Here is a 20661-nt window from a genome sequence, read left to right as displayed (position 1 = left end):
CCACCACTTTGCCTCTTTGTTTTTAGCTTTGTGTTTACTTAGTGGAGAAGATGGCCCTTCTCGTTTCTCAATAATTTTTTTTCAATACAAAAAACAAAGGCTTTTAACTCATACATTGCATCTTCTTGCATAAGCTCCATATCAAAGGTCAAATCCTTGTCCCCAAGTTACAATTTTCTGTCATCATCTTCCTGATTCCTGGATTTGGGTGTTTGAACACGAATTTTAAACCATTTTATTATCGTTTTAATTTACATAAAAAGAGGATAATTGGTGTGAGGCGGATAATTGTTTATTAAACTTGCTTCTTTACCTAAAGCACCACTTGTAGCAATCCTAACCAACCCTAAACGGTCAAAATTTGTGTGCCCGGGACCCAACTCGTAGTGCTTTTAGTACAAGGCTCATATTAAAGTAGTCAAACTAAAAATGGCCTAACTATAATAAATTATGATTTGTCGATTTTACCCTTGACTTTTTTAGGTTGAGTTCCAGATTTTAGTCGTTAATGGAGTTCATCGTTGTTTTGCAGACCTTATTCTTTTTCTTTGAAACAAAAATATAGATCCTCATGCTATTTAATTTATATTTTGTATTATTTCGTTGAAACCTGATCGTCATTATTATTCATAAAGTATTCGAGGTACTGTTTTTCAATTTTTCTTCGTTAGTGGAGTTCATCGTTTGTTTTTCCAGAAAATAAATTTGAGATCTGTATGTTATTCAATAATAACAACAAGTCACTGTTTCTGGATTTTAAGTAACACTGTTTTTGGAATCTAAGTCACTGTTTCTGAAATCTAAGTTACTGTTTCTGGTATCTAAGTCACTGTTTCTGGTATCTAAGTCACTGTTTCTGGATCCAAAATGAAATAGACACATTGTTTGTTAAATGTAAGCTAGAAAAGAGATAATGAAATTTATTGTATTTGGATTCAAAGCAAAATAAGCATCATGTTTCTTAAATATAATCAACTGATGCATGAAAAAAAGAAACAATCAAAGGTTAAAACATAGACTGTTTCTAGAATCTAAGTCACTGTTTATGGAATTTAAGTCACTGTTTCTAGATTTTGGCTCTTTTCTTTCCAGATACAGTGTTTGTTTGCACAAAAAAAAAAACAAACACGGTATCTGATTTTTTTTTTCCAGAAACAGTGTTATGTTTTGGGTTCTCTATAGACATTTTTATGTTTTCGTTCTTTTTTTTTTCTATTTACAAACGTCTGACATGTACATACATCACCGGGTCCTTAGGTCCTTCTTGGATCTGATTGGACTAAAATACTAACACTATAAATTGTTCGTGGTGCAGATAAGAGGATGAGGACGGTGATGAGGAAGAAGAGGATAAGGGCACGAAAAAGGTAGACAATAGTTTTGGATGGTTTTTTATTAAACTTTGAGCCCTTTTGGTTAAATAACATTTTAGAATGGTTTTTTGTTAAATATTTGTTGGCCCAAACCCTTTTCATTAAAACTCCCTTAAAATTTAGGGTTAATTTTAGTTTACTACCCTAAAGTTTTTTGGTTTTCAACATTTAATACATGAAGTTTTTTTTCATCCCAGAGTGGTACATAAAGTCATAATTTTGGGACACTTTCATACATCTATTAAGTTTGCTGTTAAATCAGCCGTTAACTGGTGACTTGGCACTCACGTGGACAATGACTAGGCACCACGTGTCATAGGGGCCCACATAAATATTAAAAAATTAAAAATTAAAAAAAAAGTTTCTAGGCTGCCCCTACCTCAACCCCTGACCCCCCCTATGACACGTGGCGCCTAATCACTGTCCACGTGAGCGCCATGTCACCAGTTAATGGCTGAGTTAACAACAAACTTAACATATGTATGAAAGTGTCCCATAATTATGACTTTATGTACCACTCTGGGATGAAAAAAACTTCATGTATTAAATGTTGAAAACCAAGAAACTTCAGGGTAGTAAACTGAGATTAACCCTAAAATTTAATAAAAACATTTTTTGATCATTTACTAAATCTATTTGTACAATATTACTGACCAAATTCGAGTTCGACTCATGTTTGGCTTGTCAAAAGCTCAATTTGTAAAAGAAACATGTCAATGTTCGGCTAGATAAGAACAACAAGCTAGCTCTTGCATTTTTCACGAAAACAACTCAAACTGGATTCTATTAAAGAAGTTTGCTTGTAATGGAAGATCATGTTTAAGTTTATGCTCTTGGAGAATTATGTTTACTAATTTTTTTTTCTAAGTTCTGATTGAATATATTTCAATTTGAATATTTTAAGACGGAGATTGATATTATGTTTCACCATCTTCTTTTGTTTCTGAAGAAGCTACATGAAGAAAAAAGATTTATGTCCTTGGAGTATTATGTCTGAATTTTTTAGTGTTGGATTATTTATGTGTTATATATTTTATTATTAAAATATATGTCACCAAATTGCAAATTTTTGTTACATCAGTGGACCACGTATTGTAAATTGATTGAAATAGTGGAGCTTGACTTGTATAAGAAGCCTTTCAATCTGAGTTCGAATATTAAACAAGTCATGCTTAAGTAGAGCGATATTTAGTTTGACAAAGTTCGTATACAGTTATTGCAGAGGTGTAATTCTACATGTAACCTTAGCGTTGTATGCAGGGCCAGCCCTAGTAGAGTAAGGTGCCCTAGATTTTGGCCCTAAATATTTTTTATATATCTTTTGGTATATAAATACCATAAAACTAAAATGAATGACACAAAAACCTGCTAATGTAGTGGAAAACGAGTGGCTTTTGCTTAATTGTTTGGGAACTTTAACGAAAAGCACCCGGTACTGTTCACTTTAACGAAAAACCACATTTTTACACTAAAAAGTCAATCCTGATACTATTCACTTTACCCTTTATTTTGTCCTTATCATTAAAACTCAAAGTTTTCAAGCCATTTTCATTAGTTTTCCTTAATTGTTTCAGGTTAAAAATACGAAGTAAGCATTTATTTTTTAAATTAAGTCAATATAACTGAAAAGCCCGACGTTGAAGACTCCCTCAAAGAAGCATATCCAAATATAGTTAGGAAGCCTAATCTAGTAACAATTTTATATTTATATTTTTAGCCTTTCAAACCTCCAAGAACAATTAGGAAAATGCACCCCAAAAAAAAATCACAACCAACACAAAACAGCACGCATCCAATATTTTGCCTCCTGGCCAACATATAAACCCTAAGTCTCTTGCAATTCTCTCTTCTTTCAAATTTCAATCTCTCTTTTCTATTGGAGGTGGAATTCAAATCTCATAAGATCTAGAAGATTGCGATTTAAGGTGATATAAACTATGAAATTAACTATAAGGTAATCAAAGAGAAAATTTTATCTTTTTTATAGTTTTTTTCTTTGGTATGGTAATGGACCAATGGTTTTGTGGATTATTTTTTGCTCCACGGGTTTGATATTATAATTGTGTTTGTTACTTGGTTTTATGTAGGTATATTTGGGAATTGTGAATTTGTGATGCTGAATTTTGGAAAAGTATAATAGAATTTCTTGTATTCGTCGATTAAGTTTTATTGTTCTTTTTTACTTTATCGACTTAATATTGAGTTGAATCTTGATTGTTGCATTGTGATTTCTTGATTGAAAATGAGTTAGTTATCATGCCTCCCATTAGAAATGGTAAGCTTACTAACACAAATATAAAGTATCTCTCTAGGTCTAAAACAATAAAAAATAAAGAAAATGAAGAAGTATTAATAAAATCTCAAGTTGGATCTCTTAGTAAGTATTTCAAAAAACAAGCTGACGGTATAGTGAATGAGGAACAAGATGAGCCTATATTTGACAATGTTAATGGAGAGCCAGAAGATGACCATTTGATTGAGACTAACATTAAGGAACATGATCAAGCTAATGAGAATGGAGAAGATAATGAAATTGTGGAAAATAATCATAATGGGAAGATAGTGAGAAATGTCTCAGGATGTTCACATTGAAGATTTAAGTGGAGAAATTGTTTTTCCTTTAAACATTGATGATCCAGGTAATTGGGATAAGACTACTCAGAATCTTAGAGATATGTTAGTGGAAAGAGGTCCTAAAAGAGTTTATGATGTCATATTCCCCAAAGATAATTCAGATAGCCATTTTTCTCCAATACATTACATTAGATGTAATTGAAATTGTGGAGACAATAAGAAGCTGTATGAAGAGAATAATGGAATTTTTCTAAATGTAATTGAAGTGATTGCTGAGTTTGATCCTATAATGCAAGAGCACATTCGGCGAATTGATACACATGAGACCCATTACCATTATCTTGGTCACAAGATTAAATACAATTGTTGGCAAGTGAGGTCAAAAGTACAATCATGGCAAGAACCAAAGAAGCAAAATGTTTTTCAGTGATACTTGATTGCACTCCAGATGCAAGTCATGAAGACCAAATGTCTCTTATCTTCGATCAACTATGTCACAAGAAAGATTGAATTGGTTAGTTTATCAATTGAAAAAATTGTTTGAAAAATCAGATTATATAATGTAAACTTCATTAGTATTTTCGACAAATAAAAAAAAACTTAATTAGTACATTTGAGTCTAAAAGCGTGAAACGTGTAATATTTAAATAATGTTTACATATCTTTCTTCTTTTGATATTAATTTCTAATGATACTTGTTGTAGGAATAAATTTTTTCTGTATTTAGTGAATACTTTTTTTTTCTACATACCAATTTAAAGGCTCGTCTATGGCCCTCAAATTTTCAAGGCTGGCCCTGGTTGTAAGTATGTAAATTCCATATAATTATAGTGCTACGAAACTATATTTTTTCACCAAGTTCTTTTCACCGAATGAGGTGTAAATCTATAATTTCATCATATCAAATATGTACAAAACATCATCTGATGAATCAATTTGGGAATAAAACTAAGTTATTATTAACTCCAATTTGTAAGAGATGGAGTGAGGAATGCTATCAATGTGTATAATATCACTCGAATGGATGAGAAAACGACGTTTCAAGGATTTCTAAATGTAATGGATTATCGGGGTAAGAGTCCTCTCCGGATTAATTCACTCTGGATCCTTGGGTAAGGATCCTTTCTGCTTGCAATCAGCCGAAGCTTGTAATCCTCGCCCTCACGGCCGGTAGGCCCGTCTTCCTCTCACTACCACCGGCGATGACGGTGGGTGGGGATCAGATCAGCCACTAGCAACCCCGTCTTTATTCGTTTGTTAGGAGTCAGAGCGATGGTGGTTGGTTGTCCTCTGAGTCAGCGTCCAAGGCGTCAATGAATTCCAAGTGTGTGAAACCCAAGTGTTCTTCTCCGTCTTCGATTTCCATGAGGAAGAGGAAGAGAAATCTACACCAGAGGAAGAGGAAGGAAAAGAAAGATTTTGACTGCAAGATTTGAATCAAATGACCAAGATAACTTGTTCTCCAAGATTCGTAGAACACAGATCTGGAGAGGATCCTTACTCGATAAATGGACGAATACAAAATCGCAAACTAATTGGGTTGAATCAAGAATCTCAATTTGGGCCTAAAACATTGTAACCCAAAGAAAAAAAAATTGTGATGTCACGTTGTATTCTAGTACTCTACGCACTGGAGGTAGATTCGAACTTGAGTGACCCATCATAGACATGTAACTTCATAAGAAGTTTGTTTCCAGGTCATGAACATTCACAGCAAAGCTCTCCAACCATACTCTACATTATCATATTGGTCGACGTAAGTTAAGTAAGTTGGCTAAAACAATGTTTGGATTGCACCAATCGGATCCCCCTCTCCATAAATTAGACTAGCTAAGAACGCGTTTTGTCAACAAGACTGCCAATTGTGGTTTAGCTAGTCCAATCCTATCATAATCCAGTCTTCTAGCACTGATATCTGAGAAAATTTATGGTTCTGCAAAGGCAAAATGCCAAGAATCTTGCAAAAAATTTCAGATGTCGAACTTCAGGATGCAGTTATAAAGCCAAGACAACAAAACAATAGCAGATTGATCTTCAATCTCACACATTCAATGCCGCTTATTGCGACATACTGACGATAACTATCAGCCTGTTTTCTCAGTTATAATTTCATCATTCAGCATACAACTAAATCCTCCCCACAAGGCTTAATCACATAAGATTAGTTCGGTTTTCATTTACCTTCCTGTCGCCAATCGCCAGTCATCAAGATATTTCATACCTTGCGGAAAAAGCATCTCAGTTTTCTCTGCCAGTTGATCTAAAATTGATGTTTACTACGACTAAATAAAAACTCAAATAGAGGTGCAATTTCAGAGGGAGAAAGTGAACAATAATTAAATCCCAAGATTTTAAACATGATAGATGCCACTCAGAAATATGTCTCAGGCTGTTCACAAGTTCAACTAGACTGACCAAAAATCGTAAGTAAGAAATATACAAGGCAATAAAGAGGTCAGAGTCACCTCCCAAAACATCGCATTACTGAAGACGCAAGGGCAGAAGATAGGAACTTCATACCCGCAGATCCACCAGGAAAGTATGAAACAGCATAGTATGCAAGTGCCAGAACCTGAAAGTTTTCATTTGATGTTTGAACACAGTGTCCGATAGGATAATTAACAATCTTTATAAATCAACACAGTTAAAAACATATATCCTGGCAAGTAGACATATCGAAATAGATTTAAAAAGCAGAATCATCAGCCATGTGGAAAACAAATCAAATAGTAAATCTTAAGGAAGGAAAAGAATTAGATACCTGTAACACAGAGAAGAAAACAGAGAGGATGTAACTGTGGAGTACCATGGATACATATATGGTACCCACCATAGTGCCTAAAAATCCAACGGTAAACGGAAGTCTCTGCATACATCGTGGAAAAAAAAAAACAAGTACATCATCAAACAAGTAAATTAGGTGTCGGCTAGGTTACAGAGATAAATGAATAGGTACACATGCCATCGAGTCACCTCTTTTGAAGACATGTGAGCAAGCTGATTCTTTGGACCTTTGAGTGCAAAGAATGATGCGATAATAAAGGCACACCCAAGTGTAAAGCAGATAGCAAACTTCTGAGGCATCAACACCATGACAGGAAGGAACATGGTAAATGCGATAAAAACAAAGAACACCCCAGTGGCTAGAAACAAGCCGAAATACATGAGAGCTTTTCCTGAAGGGACATTACTAGTAGCAGACTGGAGGCTCCCAGGTATATCTCTCACTCCTTTTGAAACCCTAAATAGGAACCGAAAAATCAAACAGAGGCTACAGAAATGCTGAGATAAAATAAAAACCAAGAAAACAAATTGGTATTAACTTTCATACTAAACTTGTCCATTCGGCAGGTATAGTACAAAACTAAGGTACCAAGTGAGTAATATGTTTCAGGCAAAAAATGGTAGTGAATTCATGTTTAAAAATGAATAACCAATTAGATGTTTCAGGACAACCCTCCAATAGAACAACAGAACGACAAGAAAAAGCAATATGCATGCACCGCCACCAACCACCCCCCCCCCCTCTTTTTTTCTCCTCTCTCCCTAACTCCTGATTTGTGTCTATATGCCGCATTATTAGGATAACCTTTCTGCCCATCATGAAGTAACAACACAACTATTGAAAGAATCTATCACTCAAAATCCAGTGTGCATTTCGCAGCTTCTTTCTAATCATACGAAGATGCAGCAGCACAACTATTCAGTTTACACATCAACAACAACAAAGCCTTTTCCCACTAAGTGGGGTCGGCTAATTCAGTTTACACATCTACTAACTTAAATTCACTCCCACTTTGAGCTAACATCCCATTTCTTAAGCACCTCAGCCAGGACTTTCCACAAGTCCTGTAACTCATACAGCTTGGCAGCTCTTCGTTTAACTACAGTCCAATCATACAGTCAGAAGGAAATCCATAGGCCCCAAATCAGAATATGAAGCAACATAAGCATCATGCACTCAATCAAATACTAAATTACTAATCCCAGATCCAAGCACAGAAATCAAATACCCATCATCAAAATATATCATATACACAATCCCTATCACAAATTTGACGAAAGGGGTCGAGATATCAGCTCATTCTACAAATCCACCAGCTCCTAAACCCCTAAAAACCAAAATCTCCATATCAGATTCACCTAAACATGCACACTAACATTACCATCCCAGCATAATATACACAAATATCATTAATCCAATATCAGATTCACTTATTTATACACAAATTCCATAACCCATGATCAAGTTCACCTAAATATGCACAAAATCGAAAACACAATTATCAGATTCACTTAAAACACACACAAAATCAGATACCCACAGCCAAAATCGCCCACAAATAACTCTACAGTAACTAAAAAACTGAGTTAATTAGGCAGGAAACTAAGATCAGATACGAACTTACACGCTGAAAGTGCCGGAAACGGTGTCGTTAGCAGAGCGCACCGCAGATTCCAGATCGAATCCGAGTCCCAAAGAGGAGCTCTCGTCAGTGGATTGTGAAGCGGCGTAGGAGTTCCAATCGGCTAGCAAAGAAGACGACGACGGCTTCTGCGAGTCGTCGACGCCGCTGCCGGTCTGCGAAAACCATTCCTGCGCCATCTTCTGCATTGTGAAGAAGCTTCGCCGTGGAATCGGGAAAGCCGCTGGCTTTGAGCTTTCGGGGAATTTAAAATTGGAGAATGCAAGGGAACGTTTCTTTTTGGTTTGCGAGTTTCTTTGTCGAAACGATTTTTGTTTTTTTTTTTTGGTTGATAGAAAAATGGCGGCGTGGTGGTTTCCCGGAATATTTGTCGACGCAGAGGCTTACGAATTAAGCAAAAGGCTTGGCTGCTGGTATTGGTTTTAATTTCAATTTTTTTTTTTTTTTTTTGGGCTTTTCTTCTCCTTGGGCTAGGGAGGTGTTTTTGCTTGTATTTGAAGTTTTGAAATTGTATCAATTTACTTGCATCAGAAGCTTTGAAGTCGTATCACTTTGCTTGTATTAAAAGCTTTGAAATTGTATTATCTTCCGTTTTCCTTTAGTTCATAAATTGACGACGTGATAGTTGTAGAGTTTCATTTTGGACATTTGGGGACTAATGTGGAAGTCACACCTACATTATTGGGACCAAATTATGTCTTTAGAAGTCCAGTTGGGATACATAGCAGCATTTGAGAAGAGGGTTGTTTTTAGTCCCTGTGATGCGATTGTGGGTTCGGCATCAGCCTATAAATGAGTCCTAGCATGCCACATCCTCAATTAACGGAGGACATCAAATAGTCATAAGACACAAATTGATATGATTTCAAAACTTCGTGTTTAACATGAGAAAGTGGTATTCATGTCTTGGATAAATGATATAAATTAAAGCTTTCTGCAAACAATTTAAAGGCCAAAATCTGTTTTTTCATGTACAACCCTTTTGTTAAGGTTGCTTAGCATCGTTGCTTTTGTGCTCAATGTTCGTTGATACATATGAGTCTCACTGCGAATCCAACATACACCAACAGCTAACATGAGCGAAAGGACGACGGAAAATCTCTAGCAGCATATGAAAATATTGCAATAATCCATCTAGAATCAGTTCACAAATACAATAATGTGCATAATAAAAGTACATCATCTGCATTAATATGGTAAGATCATGAAAAAATGATGTGTATTGAGTGCATTTTCGGGATCAAATGTGCGTCCTAACAACTAAATCCTTTTGGTGAAAAAACTCATAGTACTTTCAAGAGTTGCACCTCGAATATCAAAGGCTCGTTTACATGCGACAAGAGGCTACGCCGAGGGCCAAACTGCAACCAACAACCACATGTTTATAAACGAATGAAGTGTTGAAAGTACAATACCAGCCCATAACTTAAAGTCCAGCCCATTTGGAATCATGAAGTGATATGCTAGAAAACTCTAGCAAAGTGCAGCAATTGGTGGGAAAAGTCAAGTCCACCGCCTTATGCTTAAGAAAATATAAAATGTTTTTGTTTGTGGTAGAATCTAGAAACATATTGGCTAAAATTGGAAGAACTCAATCTCACTGACTATGTAAGTCAGTTTAGCAAAATAGATGGAAAAGTGTGCATGATCAATTGTTGAGGAAAAACTGGAGTACACAACTCTAACACAAGTGTTGGAGAGACAACACAAGTAAACAAATTACTTATATTACACTTACAAAATATTACAACACACTCTCAAGGACACTCTTTAGAAGCTATGACACTTACTTACTTCTAGAGACACACTCTAGACCACTCATACTCCTACAATACTATTCTTGCTTCTCACTCTCACTTGGTTGCCTACTACTTGATTGGTTGGTTGGTTTTTCTTGATTGCTTACCAACACACATGCATACATATTTATAATTGATATTTGCCGACTTACTAAGTCGATTAACATGGCTCATTTCATCATAGCATTATTCTAGGTTTTTCTACAATCAGCCCACCGACATGAGCTTTGCATGATAACCTCACAATTGTACAAATAGCTAGATCTTTCTAGCTAGTGATCCACCGACATGCTTGCTAGAGCTTTCTAGCAAAATCCCATGTATAATTCATCTAGAACATCAAGACTTCATAATGGGCTGGACTTTAAGTTATGGGCTGGTAGTGAGTGTCATAGCTTCTAAAGAGTGGCCTTGAGAGTGTTGTAATATTTTATAAGTGTAATACAAGTAATTTGTTAACTTCTCCAACACTTGTGTACTCTAAACTTTTTCTCAACAATTGGTATCAAGAGCGGTATGATCAGGGACCGTCTCTAGTGAAGCTTTTTGAGAATCGTGAGAAGTTTAGTACTTCGCAAGATTATTGGTTAATCTTGTTTGGCTTATCGAAGCTCTACAGACACGATGGGAGATCTTCAAGTTGTTTGAGGAATCAAGAAGTTGAACAACAAAAATTACAAGGGGTGACGTGTATGGAGTCTTACCTACAAGGCCAAGATCTTTGGGATGTCGTCGACGGTAATGAAGTTACGCAGCCGGAAGAAGACACTATCGGTATTTTGAGGAAGTGGAAGATCAAGGCAGGTAAGGCCATGTTTGCCTTAAAAACCACAGTTGAAGATGACATGTTGGAGCACATACTGAAGGCCAAAACACCAAAAGAAGCGTGAGATACCTTCGCCACACTCTTTTCAAAGAGGAACGATACAAGACTGCAGCTTCTTGAGAATGAGCTGTTATCGGTGGCCCAAGAGGACATGACGATTGCCCAGTATTTCCACAAGATAAAGTTTATTTACTGTGAAATTTCTGAGTTAGATCCTAGTACTGCCATTGTAGAATCCAGGATAAAAAGAATAATTATCCATAGATTGAAACCCGAATGTCGAGGCTTCGTTGCCGCTGTACAAGGATGGCCGACCCAACTATCACTTGTTAAGTTTGAGAATTTGCTTACCGATCAAGAAGCTTTAGCAAAGCAAATGGGAGAGGTCTCGTTAAGAGGTGAGGAGGAAGCATTCTACACCAAAAGTAAAGGCAGCTTTAAGCAGCATGCTGATGAAGGATCGAAAAGAAATGGTGACAAGGAGAAAGATCACCAGAAGGAAGGGACTTCTCGGCGAGGGGGAACTCCAACGTATCACGGTAACCGTGGTAAGTCTCAGAACAATAAAAGGTTTAAGGGAAAATGTTACAATTGTGGAAAGAATGGCCATATGGTGAAAGAGTGTTGGTTCAAAAAGCCCGCAGAGAGTAATGTCGCTAACTCAGAGAAGAAAAGTGAAGATGACTGGGACCCCGTAGTGTCTCTAGCTTTGGAGGAAGAATGGGACGCAGAAGCATCATCTTGTTGGTGCTTAGAAAATGAGGCGTTGCCCGATTCGAAAGAGATTGAAGATACGTTGCAGGGGAAACTGGGAGACCAAGCTGCCCAAATCCAATCAAGTCCAGATGAGTTAGAAGATTGCTTGTTGGAGATGATGTCAAGCAAGAAGTACCCAAGAGTCATTGGCAAACTGGTGTATATCAACAACCAGGAGAAGTTAGACCTAGTGAGGTGGAAGAATCAACTCCACAATCACAACCAAGGAGGTTAACAAGAGTACAAAAGCCAAATCCTAAATATGTCAATGTTGTTATAGTTGATGGAGCAGTAAAAGAACCTGAGACGTTTGAAGATACATCACAGAGTTCTGAATGGATAAGATGTATGGAAGAAGAAATCACTGTGATTAAGCAGAATCAGACTTGGGATTTGGTGCCAAAGCCAAGGGATGTGAAACCCATATCCTGTAAATGGGTGTACAAGGTAAAATATCGTCCTGATGGTTCAGTTGAAAGGTACAAGGCTCGGTTGGTAGCTCGAGGCTTCTCTTAGTAGTATGGACTAGACTATGATGAAACGTTTAGTCCAGTAGCAAAGCTTACGACCATATGAGTCCTACTTGCACTTGCAGCTAATAAAGATTGGAATATATACCATATGGATGTGAAGAATGCTTTCTTGCATAGAGAGTTAGATCAAGAGATCTACATGATGGAGCCAATGGGCTTTGAAAGCAAAACTCATCCCGAGTATGTGTGCAAGTTAAGGAAAGCACTATACGGTCTGAAACAAGCACCAAGAGCGTGGTACGGTAATATTGTAGAGTTTCTCACACAAAGTGGTTACTCAGTGGCGCATGTAGACTCCAGCTTACTGCAAGCACCAAGAGCATGGTACGGTAAGATTGCAGAGTTTCTCACACAAAGTGGTTACTCATTAGCACATGCAGACTCCAGCTTGTTGCAGAAGTTTGGGATGCTTGAATGCAAACCAATCTCAACACCAATTGAACCTAATGCCAAGATGTGTGCACATGAAGGCAGAGACTTGGAAGATGCAACAATGTATTGACAATTGGTAGGTAGTCTAATTTACTTGACTTTGACTCGACTTGACATTTATTATGCAGTTGGTGTGATGAGTTGGTACATGCAAAATCCAAAGAAGCCTCATCTAGAAACAGTTCGACAAATATTGAGATATGTAAAGAGTACAATTGACTATGGTCTCTTGTACAAGAAAGGTGAAGACAGTAAGTTGGTTTGCTATTGTGACGCAAATTTTGCAGGAGATCATGACACCAGGAGATCGACCACTGGGTATGTTTTCAGAATTGGTTCTGGAGTAATTTCATGGTGCAGCAAGAGACAACCAACAATGTCTCTGTCAACTACAGAAGCAGAGTATAGAGCAACAGCAATGGCAACACAAGAGAATGCATGGTTGGTACAGTTGATGAGCGATCTACATCAACCAGAAAATTATGAGTGCCATTGTACTGTGATAACCAATCATCAATTCGCTTGGTGGAAAATCCATTCTTTCATGCGAGAACTAAGCATGTGGAGGTACACTACCATTTCATTAGAGAGAAGGTCTTGTAAGAAAAGATTGAGATTAGACAGATCAATACAGATGATCAAATTGCAAACTTGTTCACAAAATGTTTGAGTGCTAGCAAATTCGAAAAGTTCCGTCATCAACTCAACATGGAGGAAAGAAAGAGCTGGTGTTGAGGGGGAGTGTTGAAAGTACAACACCAGCCCATTATGAAGTCTTGATGTTCTAAATGAATTATATATGGGATTTTGCTAGAAAGCTCTAGCAAGCATGTCAGTGGCTCACTAGCTAGAAAGATCTAGCTATTTGTACAATTGTGAGGTTGTCATGCAAAGCCCATGTCGGTGGGCTGATTGTAGAAAAGCCTAGAATAATGCTAGGATGAAATGAGCCATGTTAACCAACTTAGTAAGTCGGCAAATATCAACTATAAATATGTATGCATGTGTGTTGGTGAGCAATTAAGAAAAACCAACCAACCAATCAAGTAGTAGGCAACCAAGTGAGAGTGAGAAGCAAGAATAGTCTTGTAGGAGTGTGAGTGGTCTAGAGTGTGTCTCTAGAAGTGAGTGAGTGTCATAGCTTCTAAAGAGTGTCCATGAGAGTGTGTTGTAATATTTTGTAAGTGTAATACAAGTAATTTGTTTACTTGTGTTGTCTCTCCAACACTTGTGTTAGAGTTGTGTCTCTAGTTTTTCCTCAACATGAAGCGCCTAAAAGGAGAGCGAAAAGAATCCACTCGACAACAAAGTTTGAGAAATGAATCATGACGGATAAGATTTACCTCTTCCGGGATTGGTTTTAAGTTCTCGTTCGTGTATCCCACATAAGGAGGTATCAGAGCTCTCCTCTTTCCTGAAATGCAAGCTTTCAGAATGTGAGTACTTCTTAAAAGTTCAAGCAAGCGATAGTGAGAATCAAGAGAGGATATCTGGTTAAAAAGCGCAATGTTGAACGGAAAGAGTGAAAAAACCAGCATATAAGTAGATATTGCAGTTGTTAAAATTATAGCCTCAGAACTTACCTCCAGTTTTCATGCCAACCAGAACCTCCTTCAAGCCTTCTATAATCTGAATACGCAATTAGGTAATACGTTAATGGCATGTTCATCGAAAAGAAGTCTTGAAGTCTAGACATGTCACATTGAAACAAGAGTTGACCTGTTTTTCATCCAAAGGGAGTATCACCGGTGCGCTTTCTCCACTGAATTGATCAACAGTGCTACACAAAAAACACATTTCCATTCAGAAAAGTTGAAGACTGAAGACCGAAGTATGATATACTTGTGCGAAAACAAAACAGAAGATGTTGCATTTGTGACAGAATTCAGTATTTACCTATGAACAAAATATCCGTTTGTGCGCCTGCAAACGTAGTTAATTTCAACCAAATCTCCTTGATGGGCTATTGGTCCTTGACCTTCAACAATCTCTACAAAAAAGAAACCAGTGATTAGTTGACCTCAGGAACGAAAAAAACTAATTACATGGCTGCAACATTCCTATTTGCTTGGACAATGTATGACATTTTTTCCAAAGAGAATGCGGATTCAGAGCTTCGAAATACGGAAAATTGATAAGGTTGAATAGTCATTGAACATCTTATTCATGGGTAAGAAAACATCAGTGAAACCGCTCGCCTTATACGCCTCAACATACCAAATACACCAAAACCATTCCTGAGCAGATATTTAACCATATGAATTCTGCAGAATATGTACCTTGAACCCTCACGCCGCTGGGAAGCTTTACGGTCCTGAGTGCTTCAATTTCCAAGCAACAATCGCATATGAGACATAATTTTCGAGTAAGAAGCTCAACATAACCTTTGGCTCCCAAGTTGGATCTACATTTCAAGTACAAATCGAGAACCAAAGACCGAGAAACAAAATTTACCGAATGATTTCAGGCTCCTTCATCTCTGGCATTGGCGCAGCGAAAACAGGATTTGAGAATAGAACCGGGCAGAATCCAATGTACTGCAAAAACAGGCTTCTTGGTAATCTTTTCGCCGTCGATGAGTGAACTTGTTCATGCAAGTTCTTAGCCACATTGTTCTTAGATTTATCTTTCTCAACATAACTGGTTTAAGCACACAACAAAGTAATCAACAAACTCCCACAAAATTGAAACCAAAATATCAATTGCCAGATGACATAAAATTTGATCACTGCAAACCTCTAGATGCTAATTAAACTCCAACCGTATCTGTGACATAAAATTTCGTTTTCTAACTAGCACCTACAAGTAACATTACCATATTTTCAACGTGTTACAGTATTTCGAGTCAATCATACACTATCACGTGAAAAAAGTTAAAACACATGACAATACGTGAAGGACTTGAGATATCACCTCATTGACATCACGTTGTACGTAAGTTTCTCGCGGGAAACCAATATACGAGTATGACAAGGATTTACCTTAGTGTTTTTCTGGGAGCCGATGGGAGCTGAAGTAGGGTTTGGAATGAGAGAGCTTCCATTTGCCAGTTGAAGAATTTGGAGATAGATGGATAAACTGGGACCTCAAAGGTGGGAGGCTTGAGAGATCAGGGAGGATTTTTTTGCTACTGTGTATTGATGTCCATAGAAAACAATATGGACCGTTCTTTTGGAGCCATGGAAGAAGTCGGTAAAGTGTGAAGTTTTGACTCCAAGTCAACGCAAAAAAAAATAAATAAATAAATTGTAAAAAATATCAACCATTACTTTCAAAAAAAGAAAATTAACCCTACTTTATGATCCATGTTGATTGATTTGAAAATGAAAAGTATTTTAATTTAGTCGTATTTTCTTTGCTAATGTTAAAAGTTCAAATCCGAAGATGTAATTTTTATTCACAACGAGACATAAGTATGAAAAAAGAAAAAGAAAAATTACATAAGAATAGGACGAGACCTCATATTCCAATTATATCTGTAACTAACAATCAACGACAAAAAAACTTACTTAAAAAAGACTGAACCCAAACTGTATTACAACAACCCAAGCGAGCTAAATTACTGATATCAGCAATAAAATTCTTTTCAAAATAAAATATCTCAAATTTTACAAGATCAATTTTGATATATAAAAGCACGATAATTCAATACCAAACTTCTTTGGTCCTATTTTTTTTTTTAATTTTGTTGCAAAATATCAACACAAAGCCCAAAACTCTCTCCTTCGAACGGTCCAAACCGACACGTGGCACCACAGCGCAGGTGTTCCCTACGCGTACGCGAACCAACCCCGAAAATTCCTGTTAAAAAACAGATCCAATTAATTAGCAAAAAATAGCAATCGAAAGATCTAGAAACCCTAGTGAAGTCTCCTATATAACTCCTCGCCTCCCTTACTCTTTCAGAAGTAACTACCTCCTCAGCTCTCTTTACGACGTCGTCTCCAAAACCCTAGATCTTCCGAAAACCCTAGCACGCAAGATCAATGGCAGAGGCTGAGACGTTTGCCTTCCAGGCCGAGATCAACCAGCTTCTGAGTTTGATCATCAACACCTTCTACAGCAACAAGGAGATCTTTCTCCGTGAGCTCATCAGCAATGCCTCTGATGTGAGTCTTCTTATCCTCTTTGCTTTCGAATTCGGTGTTTTGTAGGGTTTATTGTATGAATCTTTGTGTTGTATGTTTGCATTTGGAATTTGGGCGTTTAGATTCTGTTTGCCTTTGATGAGAGATCTGAACATGTTGATTTTGATGTTAAAGTTTCTAGTTTTGCTCTGTAATCGTTGGTTTTGTTCTATTTAATCGATAGTTATTGATGAAATACTGTAGCTCGTCTGATTAAGGGTGTCCAGGTTTTAATTAACGATATGGTTTTTATTAATCATGGGATTATCTAGTTCATCCTTAAGACCAATTATTAATTTCAATTGGGTATAAATTTAATATTTCTGTATGAAGGATTCGCCTTTTAATCTTGGTGTGTTTATATGTTACTGGGTTCTAAAAAAGTAGTTGTTTTTATTGGTTAGGTGCAGATGCTTTTTGAAATCGATGTCAAAATTTATGCAATTAGTATACTTGGTTCCTGTTGAATGGGTCTTCTTTTGTTGAGATAGATGAAACTGGTATTTGTTGTATTTACTTGTTTATGTTATGTACGCAGGCCCTTGATAAGATCAGATTCGAGAGCTTGACTGACAAGAGCAAGCTCGATGGTCAGCCGGAGCTCTTCATTCATATCATCCCTGACAAAGCCAACAACACATTGACCATTATTGACAGTGGTATTGGGATGACCAAAGCTGGTACGTTGATTGGGCTATTCAATTTGTTATTTGATTCTAATCCAGTTGGGATTTTTTACTTATGGTTTTAATTTTGATTTGTATTGTCAGATTTGGTGAACAACCTCGGTACCATTGCTAGGTCTGGCACCAAGGAATTCATGGAAGCCTTGTCTGCTGGTGCTGATGTTAGCATGATCGGTCAGTTTGGTGTTGGGTTCTACTCTGCATACCTTGTTGCCGATAAGGTCATTGTTACCACCAAGCACAATGACGATGAGCAGTATGTGTGGGAGTCACAGGCTGGAGGCTCTTTCACTGTGACCAGGGACACCACTGGTGAGGTTCTAGGCAGGGGTACAAAGATCACCCTTCACCTTAAGGAGGACCAGCTTGAGTACCTTGAGGAGCGCCGCCTCAAGGATTTGATCAAGAAGCACTCTGAGTTCATCAGCTACCCAATCTCACTCTGGATTGAGAAGACCACAGAGAAGGAGATTTCTGATGACGAGGATGAGGAAGAGAAGAAGGAAGAGGAGGGAAAGGTTGAGGAAGAAGACGAAGAGAAGGAAAAGGAAGAGAAGAAAAAGAAGAAGATCCAGGAGATTTCTCATGAATGGTCGTTGGTTAACAAGCAGAAGCCTATCTGGATGAGGAAGCCAGAGGAGATCACCAAGGAAGAATACTCCGCATTCTACAAGAGTCTCACCAATGACTGGGAGGAGCATCTTTCTGTGAAGCACTTTTCAGTTGAGGGTCAGCTTGAGTTCAAGGCCATCCTTTTTGTTCCCAAGAGGGCTCCATTCGATCTGTTTGACACCAGGAAAAAGCCCAACAACATCAAGCTCTATGTACGCCGTGTCTTTATCATGGACAACTGTGAGGAGTTGATGCCCGAATACCTTGGCTTTGTTAAGGGTATCGTCGACTCTGAGGATCTTCCTCTTAACATCTCAAGAGAAATGTTGCAGCAGAACAAGATCTTGAAGGTCATCCGTAAGAACTTGGTTAAGAAGTGCATTGAGATGTTCCAGGAAATTGCTGAGAACAAGGAGGACTACAACAAGTTCTACGAGTCATTCTCCAAGAACCTTAAGCTCGGAATCCATGAAGACTCCCAGAACAAGACCAAGCTTGCTGAGTTGTTGAGATACCACTCTACCAAGAGTGGAGAGGAGATGACCAGCCTGAAGGACTATGTCACAAGGATGAAGGAGGGCCAGCAGGACATCTACTATATTACTGGTGAGAGCAAGAAGGCCGTCGAGAACTCTCCATTCCTCGAGAAGCTGAAGAAGAAGGGATTTGAGGTTCTCTTCATGGTTGATGCCATTGATGAGTATGCTATTGGTCAGCTCAAGGAGTTTGAGGGCAAGAAGCTTGTCTCAGCCACCAAAGAAGGTTTGAAGCTTGACGAGAGTGAGGACGAGGCCAAGAAGAAGGAAGAGCTCAAGGAGAAGTTTGAGGGACTCTGCAAGGTCGTCAAGGATGTCTTGGGCGACAGAGTTGAGAAGGTGGTTGTGTCTGACCGTGTAGTCGATTCTCCCTGCTGTTTGGTGACCGGCGAGTATGGCTGGACTGCTAACATGGAAAGAATCATGAAGGCTCAGGCTTTGAGGGATAACAGCATGGCTGGATACATGTCTTCCAAGAAGACCATGGAGATCAACCCAGAGAACCCGATCATGGAGGAGCTCAGGAAGAGGTCTGATGCAGACAAGAACGACAAGTCGGTGAAGGACCTTGTCCTCCTCCTGTTCGAGACTGCTCTTCTCACCTCCGGGTTCAGCCTCGACGACCCCAACACCTTCGGCAACAGGATTCACAGGATGTTGAAGCTCGGACTGAGCATTGATGATGATACCGTCGAGGGCGACGCTGACATGCCACCATTGGAGGACGCTGATGCCGACGCAGAGGGCAGCAAGATGGAGGAAGTCGATTAAGTTTCGGAGTGTTTCAAGTTTTAACTCCACCCGCCCAACCAGCAGTAGTATTTTTTTTACCCCACCTTGTTAAGTAGTAATTTTTATATTTTCTTTCTAACGTGTCTAGTTTTAAGTTTGGATATTTTTGGATGGTTGCTACTGTTTGGTATTCGGATATTTATAATGAATGCGTTTTGGAACAATTCTCTCGTAAGGATCTCTTGTTAATGGTTTTGCTTGGTTTTTCTTACTTTTTAATTCTAAATTTATGTACTTTTAGTTTTAGATGGGCATATTTTTGGATGGTTTCCTTAACTTGTATCGAATGGGTCCTTGTTACTGTTCTGTCCACCCACAAAAGCAAAAGTTGCTGGGGTTGTGGCAGTGAACCTTATTCTGTCCACCTGCAAAAGCAAAAGTTGCTGGGAGCGTCATCGTGGCAGTGGACCTTTTCATATGGGTTTTCTTGGAGTAAAAGATGAATGACACTAGAATTTTGTTTTACCGGCGTTTTCGTTTTGCCTTCTTGTTTAATGGGAAGTTGATACCTTGTTGGGTTCGCTGCTGGATCTAACAATAATTTGGGTTGAGTTGGGTATGTTTATAAATTAAGGGTGCGTTTGTTGCACCGAATTATCTTGAACTGGACTAACTTCAAGGGCTAAGCTGGACTGACTTAAAATAGATTAAGCTAAACTAACTTAGTGAAACGTTTGGTGTAGTGTCATACTAAGAAGCTTGAACTGGACTAACTTCAAGGGCTAAGCTGGACTGACTTAAAATAGACTAAGCTGGACTAACTTAGTGAAACGTTTGGTGTAGTGTCGAACTAAGAAGCTGGATAATGAAAAAAATAAAAATAACCCATGCCACAGTTCTCTCGGACATTTCCCCGTTTCATCAAACACCTCTTAGGCACTTTCCAAATTACCCTTTTGCAATACTCATTGATCAATTGAATTCACAATCAACAAATGACTTTATTTTCATTCCTTTTGTAATGAATTTCTTTCTCATTGGTCATGAATTCACAATCATACCACAACAAAATCAAATTCAAGTGGAGAAATTGAAAACTATCAGCTAGAAAAGGAGAAGCACTCACCATTTTTCGGCAACGGTGGCGATCTTGGCAAGCTTGTACTGGTTCAGAGACGACGGGGGAAGGAGAGTGAGGATTTAGCGGCGGTGGATTCAGAATTGCTGAGATTGCTCTGTGAATGCTCA

General features: G+C 38.1%; 3 protein-coding genes across 4 annotated transcripts; 1 reads left to right on the top strand and 2 right to left on the bottom strand.

Annotated features, from left to right (window-relative positions):
• Positions 1 to 6257: 6257 nt before the first annotated feature.
• On the bottom strand, positions 6258 to 8823 carry LOC126616399 (protein transport protein SFT2). Its single transcript, XM_050284456.1, has 4 exons — positions 8357 to 8823; positions 6921 to 7188; positions 6709 to 6813; positions 6258 to 6519 (listed from the first exon to the last, which is right to left on the bottom strand). The coding sequence occupies exons 1-4, from the start codon at positions 8560 to 8562 to the stop codon at positions 6409 to 6411; spliced, it is 690 nt and encodes a 229-aa protein (XP_050140413.1). The 5' UTR covers positions 8563 to 8823; the 3' UTR covers positions 6258 to 6408.
• Positions 8824 to 9318: 495 nt separating this feature from the next.
• LOC126616400 (peptidyl-prolyl cis-trans isomerase FKBP16-1, chloroplastic) lies at positions 9319 to 15866 on the bottom strand. 2 transcript variants are annotated; one of them, XM_050284457.1, is made up of 8 exons: positions 15702 to 15866; positions 15175 to 15360; positions 15000 to 15034; positions 14617 to 14710; positions 14440 to 14500; positions 14304 to 14349; positions 14064 to 14134; positions 9319 to 9735 (listed from the first exon to the last, which is right to left on the bottom strand). In XM_050284457.1, the coding sequence occupies exons 1-8, from the start codon at positions 15761 to 15763 to the stop codon at positions 9658 to 9660; spliced, it is 633 nt and encodes a 210-aa protein (XP_050140414.1). In that variant the 5' UTR covers positions 15764 to 15866; the 3' UTR covers positions 9319 to 9657. The 2 variants fall into 2 exon arrangements, with proteins under 2 accessions (XP_050140414.1, XP_050140415.1); XM_050284458.1 differs by having other exon boundaries at positions 15634 to 15769.
• Positions 15867 to 16581: 715 nt separating this feature from the next.
• LOC126616394 (heat shock protein 90-2-like) lies at positions 16582 to 19637 on the top strand. The gene is made up of 3 exons (XM_050284450.1): positions 16582 to 16829; positions 17386 to 17527; positions 17618 to 19637. Exons 1-3 carry the CDS (start codon positions 16707 to 16709, stop codon positions 19450 to 19452), a joined length of 2100 nt encoding a protein of 699 aa, XP_050140407.1. The 5' UTR covers positions 16582 to 16706; the 3' UTR covers positions 19453 to 19637.
• Positions 19638 to 20661: the final 1024 nt, after the last annotated feature.

This window comes from Malus sylvestris, chromosome 3 (genome assembly GCF_916048215.2).
Source record: "Malus sylvestris chromosome 3, drMalSylv7.2, whole genome shotgun sequence".
NCBI classification, from domain to species: domain Eukaryota; kingdom Viridiplantae; phylum Streptophyta; class Magnoliopsida; order Rosales; family Rosaceae; genus Malus; species Malus sylvestris.
Note: the sequence above shows the minus strand (reverse complement) of the source record. Positions and strands in the feature narration are given on the sequence as shown.

Bases quoted from the DNA above. Each gene is read 5' to 3' on its own strand.
- LOC126616399 (XM_050284456.1), bottom strand. From the start codon at position 8,562: ATGCAGAAGATGGCGCAGGAATGGTTTTCGCAGACCGGCAGCGGCGTC. The intron at 7,189-8,356 runs GTAAGTTCGTAT...GTTCCTATTTAG, and splicing joins GTTTCCGGCACTTTCAGCGT to GGTTTCAAAAGGAGTGAGAG. The intron at 6,520-6,708 runs GTATCTAATTCT...GAAAACTTTCAG, and splicing joins TTTTCTTCTCTGTGTTACAG to GTTCTGGCACTTGCATACTA.
- LOC126616400 (XM_050284457.1), bottom strand. From the start codon at position 15,763: ATGGAAGCTCTCTCATTCCAAACCCTACTTCAGCTCCCATCGGCTCCC. The intron at 14,711-14,999 runs GTACATATTCTG...TCTTTTTTGTAG, and splicing joins CAGCGGCGTGAGGGTTCAAG to AGATTGTTGAAGGTCAAGGA. The intron at 14,350-14,439 runs GTCAACTCTTGT...TTGCGTATTCAG, and splicing joins TCCCTTTGGATGAAAAACAG to ATTATAGAAGGCTTGAAGGA.
- LOC126616394 (XM_050284450.1), top strand. From the start codon at position 16,707: ATGGCAGAGGCTGAGACGTTTGCCTTCCAGGCCGAGATCAACCAGCTT. The intron at 16,830-17,385 runs GTGAGTCTTCTT...TTATGTACGCAG, and splicing joins TCATCAGCAATGCCTCTGAT to GCCCTTGATAAGATCAGATT. The intron at 17,528-17,617 runs GTACGTTGATTG...TTGTATTGTCAG, and splicing joins TATTGGGATGACCAAAGCTG to ATTTGGTGAACAACCTCGGT.